Source organism: Tachypleus tridentatus, chromosome 6 (genome assembly GCF_004210375.1).
Source record: "Tachypleus tridentatus isolate NWPU-2018 chromosome 6, ASM421037v1, whole genome shotgun sequence".
Lineage (NCBI taxonomy): Eukaryota > Metazoa > Arthropoda > Merostomata > Xiphosura > Limulidae > Tachypleus > Tachypleus tridentatus.
The window spans coordinates 146,868,982-146,887,848 of record NC_134830.1 but is presented as its reverse complement, the minus strand read 5'-3'; the positions used below and the strand labels follow the sequence as shown (position 1 = coordinate 146,887,848).

The following is an 18,867-nucleotide window of genomic DNA, read 5'->3' as shown; positions in this document are numbered from 1 at the left end:
TATATATATAGTATAACTATTGTATAAAACAACACAGGAAAATTGAAAGATCTGATGTGAAAGGAATTATTTTTTGTTGTTTTCAAAACAGCTTTATAAAATAAATTTAAAAGATTTAAAACTTGAGAAAGGATAAAAGTCTTAAATAACATGTTATGATTTTTTCCTACATGAACTAGAAACTGAAGTCTGCACAGAGCATTTTGTAATTTGTTTAAATAACTTTCATTGTGAAAATGACAAGAATAGGGACATCACTGATATTATGCTGCTTAAGAAAACCATAAATCAGAACATGGTATGGAGTCCCAGATTATGTATATCAATGATAATTTCTGTTTTATGTGCTCAAAGTCAGATCAACTTTTTGTCCATACTAAACCAACCTGTAAAACATATGTACCTTCTTACTACTACAATTGTTGTGAGGAATATATACCAAGAAACTTGGCTAATCAAGTATAATATCTATGTAATAGTCTCTGTACTATTAGTTTCTGACAGGTAATAATTTAACAATCTTGTGAAGTACAATGGAACCCCTCTAAGTGGTCATCCCTCAGATTCGGTCACCTCTTGAAAGTGGTCATTCAATCACAGTCCCTTTTTTTGTTTACATAATCCTTAATTATGTACAGTGGAACCCCTCTGGCCAGTTTGTCTCAGTTCTGAAGGTGGCTGCTTTAGAGGGGTTCCACTGTAGATGTAAGCATTGTTAAATACTAGTAAAAAATATATTAATTATTCAGTAAAGCAAATTCATAAATGAGGTAAAACACTTTCTGAATTTGATTTAAAACTATTTAAACAAAATAATATGCTAATATGGAGTTGTAATACTGTAAAGCAAATTTCTCAAACAATATTTGAAATCATTCATATACTTAAGTAGTTTCTGAAAACTGAATAATCCTTCCTAAATATTATTATTTAGTCAGTTTCAGCTTCATGTATGTGAAGTATGAGGTTTGTATGTTTAATTTTATAGTATTGTGACTGTTAACTTTTTTCAATGTTATTTTTGTTTTGGTATGATAAAATGTTTTGCCAAATACTGTGGTGCTACTATGTGGAAAAGAAAAACAGGATCTGAATCTTAACCTAACAAGAGGAAGATGACAGTTGTAGGAACAGAAGGCAATTGTAACAATGGTGAATATGAAAAGTAGCATAGAGAGTAGTTGAAGAAGGAGAAACCAATGTAAACTTTTCAGTCCATAAGCTGCAAGAAATTGCATATGCAGCAAATGTTTTGGAGAAATCATCCTACAAAATGATCATCATTTGCCTCAAGGATACCTGTTACTTATTATGAATGGTTGAAGTTTACAGCAGCTTTGATTGCTGTAGGTTTGGACTTTCAGCCTAAGATGAGAGAGACTACTGGTCCATTATTGGATATATTTATCCAGCCTGGTACCATCATATTCTTGCATCATTTACCACAACATTATTCATGACTGGGAACCAAATGATGAAGACAAAACAAAGATTGAGGAATTTGAGAAGTTGTTGTTGAAAAATGTATGAAAATGCTTATATTGATGAGATGGTTATCTAGTGTAAAGCCAGATTCAAACACAAGCAGTTCGATGCAAGCAAGCCCCCCCAAAATATCCCTTTGAGACATTCATATTTTGCATTTCTGAGATAGACTGTTGTCAGTTTGAAAATTTATTTTGGAAAGGCACAAATGATCCTAACCTTTATTTAAACTCTGCTCATGCTGTCAAAGCTTTTGACACTCTCCTGAAGCCCTTACAGCCAGATTATCATGTGTTTGCAATGGGTTCTACACTTCAGCTGCTCCTGTAGACTATTTATGCATACACAGCTTCAATTATACTGCTATACTCAGTAATGACAATGTGGCATTCCTGCAGAAGTGAAAAGTCTGAAACTTAACCATCAGAAAGTTAGGTGATTTTTGGACTCGGGAACTAAAACCCTATATGCTGACTTGAGTAACAAAAAAGCCATTTGGGTTGGCATCAACCAAAACTGTGGCACAAACCATTCAAAAGGTAATAGGAGCAAACACCAGTGTAAAGCCAAAAGTTGTGAACAAATACAACATGTTGATGAATAGCTGTGATTGCATGGACCAGATGGTGGGATATTATAGTGTTTACAACCACAAAATTATAATTTTGTATCAAAAATCTAGGATACATTTTATAATCCTACACTGTACCTTGTACTTTAGGATATTTTTTAAAAATGTTGCATATTTTGTTTAATTTTTTTTATTTTAATGTGATTTATTTTGGCTTTAAATGTTATGGTTATAATATATATATTTCAATAACCAACCCTGTCTAGACTGCTTTGCAGAAAAAACATCCTCCAATACACTTTCTTGCAGCCATTTTTACTCCATCCAAATCCTGTATTTGCTATGGAGATGAATAGTTAAAAAACAAACTAATTTTGTCCTTGCTTCCTTAAAGCATGTTGCATTCAACATTACCTTTTGAGTAATACTACACAGTGCCATAATAAATTGACACCAATTATTTTATAAGGAACTTAAACTTGCTTGAATTAGCAATTTAATAATGTTTTCATCCAATACTTAAAGCATTTCTGTTGATATATTATGCAAGCATTTACAAAATTATATGATCTGTAATCTTTTTTCTTTGTGTATTATTGATCATTTTAATTTAATATCATACATAGGATTTTATAAGATGAATTATATGCTTTAATACTCTTTTAAGTGATTGAATATTTTTTTGGTGCTCAACTGAGAATTTCATTGAAGAATATCTCTAGAAATGTTGTAAGGTAGCATTAAAAATTAATATGATTATGACCAAATCGTATAATTTATTTGCATAATTTTCATTTTGTGTAGTGTGCCAACATTCAGAAAACTCAATGAAGAGACATTAATAAAGATAGCTGATGTGCTAGAGGAGGTAAAATTAGTTTACACTATTAATTTATTAATTATTTTTGAAGTGCATTATTCTTGTGTTTGGATTACGTCCAAACACAATTTCTACACTAAAAACCTTTTCTAGACAGTTTTGCATTTTTACCAATCCTTCAGAAATATTTTTGTTCATGCTAACAAAATTTAAATTTAAGAAATAATGTAGCTTTTTGTTTTTTTAGCCATCAATACGTTTAAATTTATGGCAACTTTTATTTTTGGAATTGCTAAGTATGTTAACTAACTAAAACTGACAGTATTTAAAGGAAGCCTTTTAAGCCATGCATGGTTATACATGACACGGTTTACATTTTTAGTCTGTATGTGTAAATTTAGAGGTTTATAGGTGTATCAGAATCTTGTAATTGTGGTAAATATCTTTTTTTATTTGTAGCACAAAGATTTGTGTATTAATAAGCTTTGAGAGCAGATATTTGCATTTCTTATAGTTACCTTTGCTCAAACACCTTGTGAATAAAGGTACAGTGAAATATTTACTACACATAATGTTCTTACTAAACTTACTTGTTTAATAGAACACTAATGGATTTCTTAGAACATTATACATTAGTAAACTTCACCATTCAAAATTGTTCTGTTGTGGTAATCATTATAAATTTATACCTTACAATGTAATCAACATCTTCTTGGGGACTTCTTGTAATTTAGCTTGCTCCAAAATATGCTTAACATAAAATAATAATCTTTTAGTATATGTATTATTAAAGGATTTTTTATTAGTAGTAATTTTTGTGAGTTATTGTGATTAACATGGACCTTTTTACAATAGACATCTTATCACAAAGGTGACTACATTATCCGACAAGGTGCTAGAGGGGATACTTTTTTTATCATTAGCAAAGGCAAGGTAAGTATTTTTAAGTTTGTTTTGTTGTTGTTTTTGTGGCTTGTACATCATATGCTTTTCTATTCATACATTTTATATTTGAAGGATATAAGGAAAATGTCTTTTATGTATGGTTTTGTACACTATTAAAACAAATCTGAAAATATAATATAAAATTGTTTGATTATATCTATTCAGGTTACTGTAAACGGATGTCAACTTGTTCACTTGATATATGTTTGTCGTACATTATAAAATGTTGTATTATAAGACATTATAGATGGGTGTAAGTATGTGAAGGAAAAATGTATGTGTGATTTGGTTTTAATAGCATTTTGGGTAGCATAATCAGTGTAATGTTAGAAATTTGCAATAACCTACCATTGCTAGCAAGTTATTTCTTGACTGGAATAACAATTTGGCCACTATGCAAACACCTTCAGTTTTCTGTATCTTCTCTGTTTCAGGAATTTGAATTAGAAGTGTAGACCTTTGCAGAATTATTGTATGAGATTTTGTGAAGGATCTGTCACATTTTAAGGTGGTGGTTACCTGCGAGTTGTTTGTAATGTGACCTCATCACAGTGGCTGTATATGTTCAATTATTGCAGATTTGAAGGCTTTGGTTTTGGCTGAGAAGTTTCACATATTTTAATGTGAAAGAACAATTTCCATTGTTGAGCTCTGTTCATGGTTTGATATTAGTCTCTGTTTATGATGTGACTGTCATGTAGTTGTATTGGCACACTTACACAGTTTTTAATAAGGGAATTTAAGTTATGTAGAGATCTTAATTTGCCCTTGTATGACAATATTTGTATCCTAAAACCTATCATGGTAGCCTTTCCAACAGTTACTTAAGTGTCCTTCCTAAGGTAAGGAACTGAAGCTTATACACAGCATTCCATATATGACACAACCTTTTGTTTATACATTAAAATTATAACCTCATTAGATATGTATTCAGTAACTCAATAGATACAACTTAAAATTCTTTTTATCTTGCTACTAGAAATATGAATGGAATAGGAAATTGATCAACCAAAACACAAAGATTCTTTTCTTTCATACGGATCAATGTTATTCGCATCAAAATTATATTTGAAATTCAACATATGATAACTGACAAGCATTACTTTGCATTTATTATAACTAAAAAGCATTTTCCAACTTACCAAGTAATTTAAATTCTTTTGTAAAGGAGCAGCATCTTCCTCACAGACAGTAACATTAGAGATCTTAGTAATATCAGCAAATCTAAATAATTTATTAATCATTCTTTTGTCTGTGTTATTGATGTAAGCCAAAAAAAGTAAACATATTAACTTGTTTGCCGTGCATGGCGACCCGTGATGGGGCTGAGAGGATCCTGGTGGTTGAGGGGTTTAACCCTAACACACCACTTTGGCTTTGAATTCCAGCTTTAGGGTGCTCTACTAGGGTTAGTCGGCTGGTCCACTTGTGCTAGTGTCAACGAAGTACCAGTGTTGGATTTTCTCAGCAGGTGTTGTGGACATTGTATCTGATGCTGATATTTCAGTGTAGTGCTAATGAAACCCTGGCATTGCTGCAGTGTCCTTGTTTGGCATTGTTGTGCATCCCCTCATGGTAGGTGGGGTTGGCAGGCACTAAAATATTCCTTTTGTACTATGGATCCTCCAAATAAAATAGTGATAAAAAGTCCATAGGTAAACAACTACATCTTGAAGATTCTGAGCAGCAATCTTCAACATCTGTAACACCTTTTCATCATTTTCTTATACTATATTCTCTTTCAGACAAACCTTTAGGGCAGATGTCTTCCTTTTTCATTGAAAAGGGACTAGAGGGACTTGTTGGCTCTCCAAAGTCAGTAAAGAAGCTTTGCTCTAGTGACATATTGGCAAAAACATCCACATCTCAGCACATTGAACTCCTCTTGCATTCAAAGGCAACTGGGGATATACCTTTTGAGGTTACCCCTCATGCTACTTTGAATTTGTCACAATGAGTTATTGTTGAGAGGGATTTGAAGAACATTAAAGAGTCAGAGATTCTTGCTGGTTTCTCCACCCAAGGAGTTTCTGCAATGAGGCATATCTCCACTCATGAAGATGGAATTATGATGCTGACCAATATCCTCTTTCTGACATTTACATCATTGTGTTCACCTGCCACCATCAAGGCAGGTTATCTTAATTGCAAGGTACAGCTATAAATCCCAAACCCCTCAGGTGCTTCCAGTGTCAACAGTTTGGTCACTCAGAGATGTCATGTCATGGTTCCTTGACATGTGTTCGTTGCAGTGGCAAGAACCATGATGCCTGCGAATGTCAAACAAACCATCATTGCATCAATTGCAATGGCTCTCACCTGTCATACTTTCATTCTTGCCATAAATGGTTGGAAGAAAAAAGAGATGTGACATTTAAAAATGATTCAAAACATTACTTACCCTGAGGCTCAAAAGTTGCTGTCCACCATCTCATCTTAGACATATGCTGCTGTACTTCGTTCCACTACTACAGTGGAAGTGCAGAAGGATCTCTCTGTGCTTCCAAAAGAGTCATTCTCAAAGCAAATGTAAAGTCTTTTGACCTCCATGCTCTGTGAGCATGTGCCCACCCTGTCTTTGCCACTCAACACACCCTTGGAGGCTGTAGCCATCCATGTTTCTTATGGTCATACCATCACTGTTTGTTCTGTCTACCTGCTACCTGGAGAGATCTATCTTTGGTCAAATCTTGATGTTTTCATTAAACAGTTGCTGTTTCCCATTTTAATCCTGGGGGTCTTTAATGGACATCATCCCCTCTGGGGAAGTGCATTACTACTATTGTTCTCTCAGTTTGCTCCTCTTCACTATTCTCTCACTTTTCATGGAGGGTTGACAGTAACCCATGAGGCAGTGATCATTTTTCTATCATTTTGAGAAAGACTGGCCATGGTCAATGCTGCTCGACCCACATGCCCCAGTGGAAGCTGGATCAAGCCAACTGGCCCTTTTTCACTGTTCTTGCAAATTTGATCCTGCCATTGTCTGTAAGCCATCAATAGACTACTGCATAGCAGCAGTAACTGACTGTATTATACAGGCAGCTGCCTAATGTGTTCCTAAAACCTCGACATGTTTTCCATGATATCTTCATCTGTGATGGAATCCTGCCTGCCACATGGCACAGAAGGCTCAAGTTTGGGCCTAGGATACTTTTTGTAGGTATCTTACACTCTTGCACTGCATTGCTTTCCAACACACCTGTGCACATGCTTGGTAGGTAAGACTTCAAAGCCAGAAGGGCTCTTGGATTAAGTTCACAATCAGCATATCTTTTATCATCAGTTCCAAAGTCATATGGGACAAGTTTTTTGAAAGGTCAGTGGGCAATATAATTCTGTGCCCCTCTCGATCTTGCTCTCTGATGGTCAGGAAGTGGCTTATACCCAGAGCATCATCGATACTCTATGTGAATGCTTTTGCCGGGTGTCTAGCACTTCTGCTTTTTCTTCCACCTTCTTAGCCATCAAGACTTTGGTAGAGCAATCACTTCTTTTCTTTCAAGCTGATTGTCTCTATGGCTATAATCATCCCTTTACACTGGTGTAACTGAAACTGGTCCTTCATCGGTCTGGCAGTACATTGGTTGGACCTGATGATGTACACTATGAAATTCTCTGCCATCTATCTCCTGCTTCTCCTGCTATTCTTCTGATTGTTTTTAACCAGATCTGGCAGGAGAATGTTTTTGCTGATGTCTGGTGGTTATTGTCCTACCTTTCTCTAAGCCTGGGAAGGATCCCATGATTTCTTCAAACTACAATTGTTTTGATGAGCTGTTTCTGTAATACCTTAGAAAGGATGGTTATTGCTTGTGTTGTTTGTTGCCTCAAATCAAACAACCTCCTTTCACCCACCCAGTGTGGATTCTGACAACAGTGGCCCACTATGGACTAGCTGATTCAACTTGAAACATCAGTCAGAGAAGCCTTTCTCAAATGACAACATCTTGTATCAATATTATTTGAAATTGAGAAGGCTAATGATACAACATGGAGGTATGGCATTTTGTGAGACCTCCATTGATACAGGTTATGTGGCCAGTGCTCATTTTTATTAAAAAATTTTTAATGGACAGGCGATTCCAAGTTTGTGTAGGTTTGATACATTTCTATTCTTACCTGCAGGAAGTTGGAGCCCCTCAGGGCTATATTTTGAGTGTCAGACTTTTCAGTATAAAGATTAATGCCATCATTGAAAAACTCCCTCTTACTGTTGGAACAACTTTCACATCTCATGTCAGTCATCAAACAGGAGGTTCATTGAGGGACAGCTACAGCTACTCTCAATTGTTTTCTGAAGTGAACTACAGCAAATGGTTTTAACTTGTCTCTCTCTAAAACCATTTGTATGCACTTTTGCCACCAATGGGGTATTCACCCTAATCCTGAACTCCCTATCAGTGAAGTTGTGCTGCTTGTGGTCCCCAAAACAAAGTTATTGGGGCTTACCTTTGACCTTAAGCTGACCTTTATACCATACATGAAGCAGTTATGGGTTAAATGTACAAGAGCACTGAACACCCTCTGTGCCCTCTCTTCCACCACTTTGGGAGCAGATCAGTGTTTTATGCTAAAGATATATCGTGCTCTTATTTGATTGAAACTAGACTATGGATCACTGGTCTATGATTTGCCAGGACTTTGGCCTTAAAGATGCTGGATTCTGTTCATCTTTAAGGACTTGAACTCTTCACTGGGGTTTTCTGCACTTCCTAGTTCAGTGCTTATATACAAAGTCTCATGAACCTTCTTTTCACCTTTGCCATTTGCAACTGTCTTTAGTATATGCTTCAAAACTTCATTCCTTATCAAAGCATCCCACTTGGGGTTGTGTTTTCCTTACTTGGTGGGCCATACTTTTTCAGAACAGACTATCTGCCATTGCTCCTTTTGGCCTTTGTATTCAGGCACTGTTGGATGAATTGGGTCTGTCCTTGGATAAAATTGCAGTATCCACTGGTCAGTCCCTCCTACCATAGCTTATTTCAGTCCCCAATAGTAACCTATCTTTTAAGTTATCTGAGAAAAGCAGACACTCCCAATTGGAAAAAACTGTGTTCTTTGCTGAACATTTTTCAAACCATTCTTCCATTCCTATTTATACAGATGGTTTGAAATCAAGTTACTGTGTTGGCTCTGCCATGGTTTGTTATGGTTCAGTGGTTGCGCATAGAATCCCTTTTCATCTTCTGTGTTCAGTGCTGAACTGTACAACATTTCTCTTGCCCTGGATCACATAGATGCTAAGCAGTTCTCAAATTGCACTATTTATACTGACTCACTTAGTTCTCTACTGGTCCTGGAATAGTTAGTTCACACCCTGTTCTATCCAATATTCAAAACCAACTGTTCCATTTCTCTTTAACATTTACTTTCCAGTTTTTTTGGATACCAGGCTGCATTGGTATTCATGGGAATGAGCTTGCTGACACTGCAGCTAAATGTGTCTGCTCTGGCACTATCACTACTGTGCCTGTTTCATACATTGACTGTGGTCCTGTATTCAAGGCTTGGTTCTGTGCAAATTGGCAGTCAACTTAGAATGAGAAATGTGAAAACAATCTTTTCCAAATAAAACCCTCTATTACACTTTGGTTGTCTTGCTTCCATAATGATTGGAAAGAGGAATCTGTTCTAACTAGACTAAGCATTGTTCACAGTTTTTTAACTCGTCATTTTCTTTCATCTGAGAGTGATGTACCAATGTGTTGTCTGTATAATAATGAGATCCAATAAGCCACATTTTACTGTCTTGCCATTGTTACGACTCTCAACGATGGCACCATTTTAAACATATTGCGTACCAAGACTTATCCATAACTTTAGACAATGATTGGCAATGGTGATGCTGCCACCTTAGAAATGTTTTTAGTTTTTTAAAGTCCATTATTCTTTTTAATGCTATTTAAGTTTTTTAGTTTATACATTAAAATTTTTTTTAGTGTGATTCTATTTTAAGAATCAAATGACATCTAGTTCAATTTGAAATTAGAAAATGGCCGTAACATCAAATAACTCAAAACCTGGACGGGAAGGCCAATTTCAGGTGACTGATGCTGCTGTTTGAACTATCCATTAGTCATTCTAGATAGTTATAATTAAAGTTTTGCTACAAGTCTTTTAAAACTCTTATTACTTTCTATAAATGGCTGTAACATCAAATAACTTGAAACCAGGACTAGAAAGGCCAACTTCAGGTGACCAATGTTGCTGTTTTAACTATCCGTTAGTTATCCTGGCAAGTTATAATAATTAAAATTTTGCAACAAGTCTTTTAAAACTCATATTACTTTACTATCTGTAATTAGCCATAACGTCAAATTACTCGAAACCAGGACTGGAAAGGTCAACTTCAGGTGACTAATGGACAGTAATGGTGGTTTGTGAACATACCTATTAGTCTTCCTGGCAAGTTATGATAATTAGAGTTATGCTACAGAAAGTCTTTTACAACTTGTATTACTGTAGTTTTTCTCTTACTACTGTAGACTAGATGTAAAAATTGGATTTAATGTTATTTATGTTTTTAATTCAAAAATTAAACTTTGATTAATTTTACCTTAATATCCTGTTATGAATTTTAATAATTTTAATTCTAACCTTTTACCAGACGTTTGGTAAAAAACGTTGCTTTGCACTATAAAACATCAACCCAATAATATATGTCAAACTGACACTGATGTCATTATATCTGATGCAAGGTGCTCATATACTTTCTTTGATAAATAGTTACTGTATGTATCACTAGTGGTTTGAGACATTACTTTGGTGAAAGAACAATGAGTATTTCTTATAGACTTTCACCAATGCCAGTGATGTCAAGGCTTTGAAGCTTTCTTAACTTTGCCAGTGAATGAAGCTGACATGGTCTAAAATGAGCTTAAGCTATGATACCACTTTTAAGTCATAACATATATAGTCTTCATTTATCATCAAATCCATTCTTATTTATCCAAAGCAAATAATAATTCATTGGATTCAATGACTTACATAATCATTATTTTTCATAAACCTAATTTTGATTCTAAAGATGCCAAGAGAACTTATAATGCACAGCTTAGGTGATCCAGTAACATGAAATTCCTTAGGTGAGTAGATATTTTGAGCTCTAGACTCTAGAACTTTAATTAAAGTACTTGGTGATGGATTTAATACCAGACACATGGTTTACTTTCAAAGGAATGTTTCAAAATATCATAGAAAAGACAGTTTCATATGGTGCATGTTGTGTTTTTCTTCTGTGTTTTCATATTCATTGGGCTTTTATTTCTTCAGCATGCTCCTCATAGTATAATTAGGTTTCATTAGATGAGTTGAAATGTGTCATACATTTACTATTAATGCATCTCCATTGAACATTTCTCAAAGAGAGTACTTCAGCTCTTTTTATTAAGGTGTCATGACATCATTTAGCTGGCTATGGCAGCTGCTGAAATAATGAAGTAAAAAAAACATATTTTGAACCTGATATCACAGCTGACTTCTGTAACATGACTTAATTTATCTCAGATAGATTTCTAAAAAATTATGAAATGATACTAGATTGTTTGGGGTGTAATGATCTTGAACAATTGCAAAATATACATGATTTCTAGGTGCAGCTGCTTTTTTAAAAATATTCTATGAATTTAAAGTTGTAAACAACATCCAAACAGTAATTGGTGAAAGGTTTACACAATGTGTTTCTAATCAGGAGATAATAAATATGGACTGTAGTAACTTGTGAATTTGAATATTTTTCAAAGTATCTGTAATTCTGAAGGAATTATTGAATAGATCTTAGTGGTATCAAGATGGTTAACAAGACATCTGAAGTATATCAATAATTGTTCTGAGATTTATCTGGCATTTCATCTATATCTAGGGATCATGTAAAAGAAATTCAAATTTTAAACAGATGTTGCATTTTTATGATTATTGCCTTCTGATCTAGTTAGTGTGTCATTTATTAACTATGTATTTATGCCTTGATATTTAATTTTGATCTTATTTTAAAGTTAGGTGTATCAATGACTGAAATATGACAAAAGTGATTCTGTCTAAAATATATATATATTTACTTTTAGTAATTTTATTAAAGCTGTGCATCTGTATTCATGTGTGTGTTTTCAGGTGAAAGTAACTATGAAGATTTCAGATTCAGATGAAGAAAGATTTATCCGGTGCTTGGAGTATGGAGATTTTTTTGGTGAAAAAGCTCTTCAAGGGTAAAAATGGATGTTTTTCCAAAGTCAACATAAGCAGTGGTTCTATTGTCAGGTTTAGACATTATACCTATATATGAAAAATTAATGGATGTGAGTGAGATTATTAAATGATAATTATTTTTTTATTAACTATTTGTGATTAATAAACATGAAGCTATAGCTACTGGAGTATATACAAATGAGTTGTTTAATTTATACAACAGGTCATTGCATTACACTTTTTCATATTTTATAGTAGTATATAAACTTTAAAGTACATCTATAAATATGCACTTTTGCTTAGTTTTTTTCCATCTTACTAAAATATTTTAAATAAGAATTTTTGTAGCCACTAGACAAATACAGTCATTTAAGTTGTTTATAATTATTGGCTATTAATTAAGACTAGTAATTCTAGTTGCACTTACATTGATTATATGTTGATAATAGTAAAGTACAAAAGTTTTGAAGGCCAGTGTATTACTAAGCTTTGTAGATGCAATTATAGGATATTTACTATTTAGTGAGGAACCTATTGAACAGAATAGTTAATTCAAAGAAATTCAACAACAAGAATGTCAGCAGTAGGGAAGTTTTGATTTTATTAATTTCAGCATTTTGATCGACAGTATTGATTCATCATCCAGTAAAAGTTAGTCAGAATATTAACTGAAGATGATTGATACTATAGGCTGAAACATTTTAATTATTGAAATCAGAACTTTCCTAAATGTAGAAGTTGCAGTTATTGTTTGAATGTATGCAAGTGCAGTTGTTTGTATTATAAATTTAATACTTGAGCTTTAACCTAACTAGAATATTTTAATGTATTCTGTGAATGTTGCTCAAAAACATTTGTGATTACTAATAGCCATAATATTTTTTCTCTGTAGAGAAGATGTGCGCAGCTAACATCATTGCTGATGATCCTGAGGGAGTGACTTGTTTAGTTATAGACAGGGAGTAAGTAAAGTTGAATGTGCTTTAGTAACATTATTTCATCATGTGATAAGTGTATATTTGTACATGCTACCATTTCAATCACTTAAAATTATCTTTATATACATATTACATATTATGTTTATAAATAATACATTTACATGTATAGTCAAATTTACTTTATTCATATTGGGAACATTTGTTTCATCTTGTAACATTCTATATCATAACTTAATAAAATTCTCATAGTCTGTTTTTTCAAATTTAGTCCTTTTCTAATAAGCCATTTTTATGGTTAAGTATTTCTTTTCTTAAAATCGGATTTCATAGTTAAATATTTTGATACGATATTTGCTACTTATTATTGTATTAAAATACAAGTTTGATGTTATCATTTAATATATCTTGTAATACTTGGAATTAACAGCCTGTTTGTTGTCAAGTGAGATTAATATTATTAAACCTGTATTAATACATGAAATAAACAATATCAAGTTTTTTTATTTAGTTCCACTTGGTATGTGTTTTTGTAATATCTTGCATTTAAGTAAAATACTTTCTGCATTTACATGTGGTGTTAAAAGGTTCCAGGAATGTTTATGCCATCTCATCATTCTGATTCCAGATGTAGAATAAGGTAGAGAATTAAACCATTTTAAGTATGCAAGATCTGGGAAAATTTTCAGATTTGTGTGGACATGATAATTCTTACAGTTTGGGAAAAGTACCTGAACATCTAGTTCTTGAGATAGCACAAAAATGATACTGGTCTTAAAAGTCTGACATTTATCACTATAATGCTTTCATAAGAAATATAGATCAAAGTAGATGTAAAGATGACTTTAATTCAATGAATTAAGTTCTTTTTATTTGTTATGACAGAGTTAGTATGAAGATTGTGAATAGTAAAGTTGGTTCAGATATGGGGTACACAAGAATAATTTGCCAATAATATGCTAAAAACTAATATTTTAATTTTCCATGATACACATAGTATCTTTGAAGTGTAAAAGGCATTTAACATTTCTTAGTTCTTTCAGATTTTGGTTCATTCTAATTACTGCAGTGGAAGTAGAAGTTTGGTAGAAGTTTTATGTTAATCCTTTCATGATGGGTCAGGGTCAAAGGCCATGCCATCGCATTTGTTGATCTGCATTCAACATTTTATTGAACTACTGTTTTATGAATTTATGTCAGTATGTTTGGAATCAAGTTGTAGATTATAGTTCAAACTGTAATATTATATATTATTTAATTTCTTAATTTAACAGTAAATATTAAAATAATACATTTTAAGACAGATTTTAGTGAGTCATGTGGTATGTTAAATACATTTAGTGAGTCACGTGTGGTATGTTAAGTACAACACTGTTTGAAATTAGGTGTTTGTCAAAATACTAAGTCTATAGTTTTGTACAAATTAGGGAATTCAAATTACCAACAATAACAAGCTATTTTAACCTGTGAAAAGGATCCAAGTTTTCAAGGAGGTAGGTTGTGTCTTTAGTCTGCTCAAAGTTTTATACTTTCATTAAAATATAAATACAGCTTAGTTACTAAGCTTAATAAATTATAGTGGAATTCTATGGTATCAGTATCAACAACTGAGTACAAAGGTTATAGTGAGAAAAGATAATTGTTTTCTTTACTTCTGATTTATTTTACTACGTTTTAAGAAAAATAAGTTTTTAATAATTTATTTTTAAATAGTAATAATTTATATACATTTATATAATTTATAATTGAAATATGACTATATATTACAAAATACTAGTCCACTGAAACAAAACCAAGATGGTAGAGTAAAGGTTAGTTTTGGGTTACTGGATATGTTTGTACTACCATTTTTGGAAATATTTTGAGTGTTCTTCATGTTGCATAGTTGCGTTTTGTAATAAAAAATATCAGTTGGGAGGTTTGAATACTCAGATTATTATTTCTGGTATGTAGGCAAATTAAGTCTCTCCTGTCCTATCTCTGAGATCTAGTGCTGTACAACAATACAGGAGTCCTTATTCCTTGTGAGATGGAGACCTATTCATTTCATTGGTAATCCTGGACATTCTGGAGAGAATTTATATTTTTTTTTCCTGTGTCTTGTTTTATTATGGTGGTTTTTTTATCCCCCTGTGGGATAGTAGTAAGTTTAAATACTTGCAATGTGGAATCCAGAGTTTGATTCCCTATAGTAAACACTGCAGATAGCCCAACATTACTTTGCTTAACAGAACAAACTTACATGACAAAATGTTGTTCTAAACAATTGTAACAAGAATATCCTTTAAAATAAATAAAAAAGGAGGTCACTTTGAGATAAGCTGCTTCTGACATGTTTTATTCAATTGGTTCATTGAAAGTGTGATGTTTTGGGTCTTTCCCCTGTTGCTTTTGAACCTGTATCTTACTTGATGGCTGGAAAGTCTAGGACCAAAATTTTTCTTTCTATCGACAAACATTGTGGTTCATACAGGTTTATTGCTCAGTTATGTGAAGGGACAGCTATGACTTCCCTCACTGCCAATATTATATTGACACATTCATGATCTATGTAGATATCTTATGTATAGATAATGCCCTCATCAACAGGAGCAAGTGAGAAGAAATCAGACCAATGCTTAGATGGGCAAAGGAAAAAATCCTGGCAGTTAAATATTGGGTATTGTTCAAAATGCATTTTTTTGATTTAAGAAAATATTAACTTTTGTATTTTGTATGTGTAACCAAAAACAGTACTTTTTTTAAAATTAATTGGAAAATTATTTTTACCCTATTGTAATTTATTCCTTTGTCCTAGGTCTTTTAATCAGCTTATTAGCAACATTGATGAGATAAAGAGGAAGAGATATGATGAAGAAGAAGCTATGGCACGTAAAATGTTAGTAGTCTCACATTATTAAATATGCCATATCTTTAACAGATTAAGATAAAGGAGAAATAGATTTTCACCTTATATATAATTTTCAAAACAATAGTACAGTAGGGCCACCTGTAACATAACACAACTGTAAAATATTTCATGAAGTAAACCTATATGAGTAAGTTGGCAACAGATTTATTTTTAATGTAATTTTAACATAATTTGAAGCAAAATGTAAATGTAACTATATTATTTATAGTAATATATTATCCTAAACATTACAGTGGTTGAACACATATAACATATTAATGTCTTAGATTTTAAGCTCATGCGTAGCTAGGTAGTTATGCTGTTTGACTCGCAGCCTGTGGGTTACTTGTTTGAATCCCTGTCCCACCAAACATGTCCATCCTTTCAGACATTGGGGAGCTATAATGTGATGGTAAATTCTACTATTCATTGGTGAAAGAAAGTAGCCCAAAGAGTTGGCAGTGGGTGGGGATGACTAGATATATTTCCTCTCATCCTTCACTGCTAAATTAGAGATGGCTAGTCCTCATGTAGCTTTTGCATAATTCAAAACAAACCACACCAAACTTTTAATGTTAAAAATATTTGTAGATTTAAGAAGACTTGTTTTATTTATATAAAAGAGTACAACATTAAAATCTTACCTAATATATAGTAATTAAAAACGGGACTCACCCTAAAATGACTATGCATATTTTGGTGTCTGTGGCACTATCCTTAGAAGTAATGATAAAAGCAAGATTAGGACTTGTATATCCACATAATAATTTACATACCAAAATACCATCTAGACTTAACCATCTAGAGTTACTACAACATATGTGTCTAGTACTTCATTATTTCTAGACCTGAACCAGTTTTCTTGTTTAATAAGATATCTTTATTTTAATTTCAACAGTTTCTCAGACTATGGGTCCATTATTTATATCCCATAACAACAACAGGTAAGAAACAGATGGCCTTTCACACTTTGGGCCATTGTTGCATTATAAAGGTAGCTCAAAGTTTGTGTGGTGGGTGCTGTTCACTAGCTACCTTCATTTTAGTGTTATAATTTTGGAATTAGGATGGCAAACCCAAATTCCCTTTGAGTAGCTTAGCATGAATGTCTAAAAACAAACACACAAAATTTATTTTCAAACAAGTGTCAATAACTGTGAGTTAAGTAGTATAAAGCAACTACACCCATAATTTGTTTTTTCTAAATCTAACTAGATTCCTTATGTATGTACTTTTATGTATTTCACTGCTTCTTTGTAAAGAATACCTTAAAACTAAAGTTGTCCTTTGTAAATAGATAATTTACCAGATAAAGTGTGAAAAAATAAAGATGAGTCTGAAATAGAGGAAAAAGCTGTCAAAATCCACTTGATTTACACTATTGGTGGAAAGATATTATTTGTTAATAAAATATTTCAAATTCTTGCAACTCTTACAATTAAGTAATAATAAAACGTTTTATGAGAAGTAATTATTATAATTATTAATGGGACTTATTAGAGTGAAATTTTTTTATTCGCTGCTAACAGGATGGTGGTTGAGGTAAGAGTAATATGTTAATGTTTTTATTTTTCCTATCAGGATGGTATGTGAAGCAAAAGTAATGTGCTAATATTTTTTGATTGTTTGTATATGGTGAGATTATAGAGTATGCTCATTTTTAATTCTTTGCTGTTAAGATTGTTGGTTAAGATAATAGAAACACACAGAAATGTTGTGGTGACCAGATATGAACCATTGTCATAGTAGCTATTACAGAATTAATTATTAATTAGTTACAAATTTAGTTTTAATTATGAAGTTCTGATTTCTAATTTTTATTATATTGTGTATTACTCCTTATTTATTAATTACATAAAAATTAATAACTACTAAATAATTTGATTTAGGCTTCTAATCATGACAATGGTAAGAGTAGTGTATTCATATTTCATTCTTGATTCAGAATGGTAACTGAAATAATACTAGTATACATATTTTTTAAATTTCTGGATGTAGCTGTGGTATAAGATAAAAATAATGCATTAATCTTTATTTGTGGCTGTCCAAATTGTATCTAGTCCATTTTGTTGATTTTAGTTTATATTTTATTATAATTTCCGACTTTTGTTTAAAAGTATGTTGTTAATACTACTTAATTCATTGGTTTATCTTAGTTATGGACTGTTTATTACAGGGTTTCTATTTTTGCATAATAGTTTTTATATTGAAAACTGTATAATGTATTTATGGTAAATATAAACATTGTTTCTGAGTGATAGAATAAAATATTTGAAAAAACAACAAAACAAATCCACATGCATGTAGTCAAATACTTTTAAATATTAAGACATGCTTGTATTATGTCCAATGAATATTTTACATATTTTACTGCATATGAAAAAAAAAATCAACCTTAAAACATCTGTGCATTGATATCATTTTGATTTTATTCTTCATTCCATGAATATATTGAAATAAATAATAAATATTCCTTTTTATAAATGAGTGTAAACACTGATAATTGAGTATTAAAATTCAGAATCAAGCAGCTTACTTATTACTTTCATCTTGCACAAATAGCCCTTGTGTAGCTTTGTAGAAAATTCGAACAAACTTTCATCTTATAGTTTGTATTACAATACTTATTTGCTTTGTCTCACAAAAAACATTTTCATTTGAGTAGCTGTTTTAAGTACATGAAATAACATGGGAATTTTGTGATATAATTTATGAACACTTGTAGTTATATTTTATCTGAACCTTTATGGTATATTAATGTAGAAACTTGTTCAGAAAGTTATTCTCAGATGAGCAATAGAAAAAGCAATTTAAAAGCATTTTTGCTAGTTGAAAAAAATGAATATTCCTATGGAAAAAAGGAAGGCTTTAGTATTTCAGTGCTACTTACCAGAGAAATATATACACTGTTAGAATACCTAGTTTTTTAAGAGTAAAACTTCATTGCATATAGATGTTTCTTTCATGCATATAGTTCTGGCTATTTAGTTATAATTGTAGTCCTTCAGAAATTTTCATATGTAATGATGCA

At 32.2% G+C, this 18,867-nt stretch overlaps 1 protein-coding gene across 1 annotated transcript in view; it reads left to right on the top strand.

Moving 5' to 3' along the window:
- The window catches only part of LOC143253977 (cGMP-dependent protein kinase 1-like), a 34,951-nt gene extending 22,036 nt beyond the window's left edge, over positions 1-12,915 (top strand). The window contains exons 4-7 of the mRNA XM_076508656.1: positions 2,861-2,924; positions 3,732-3,809; positions 11,937-12,121; positions 12,904-12,915. Of these exons, the coding sequence (XP_076364771.1) occupies positions 2,861-2,924; positions 3,732-3,809; positions 11,937-12,035 (241 nt within the window). The 3' untranslated portion in view covers positions 12,036-12,121; positions 12,904-12,915. The remainder of the gene's footprint in view (positions 1-2,860; positions 2,925-3,731; positions 3,810-11,936; positions 12,122-12,903) is intronic.
- Positions 12,916-18,867: the final 5,952 nt, after the last annotated feature.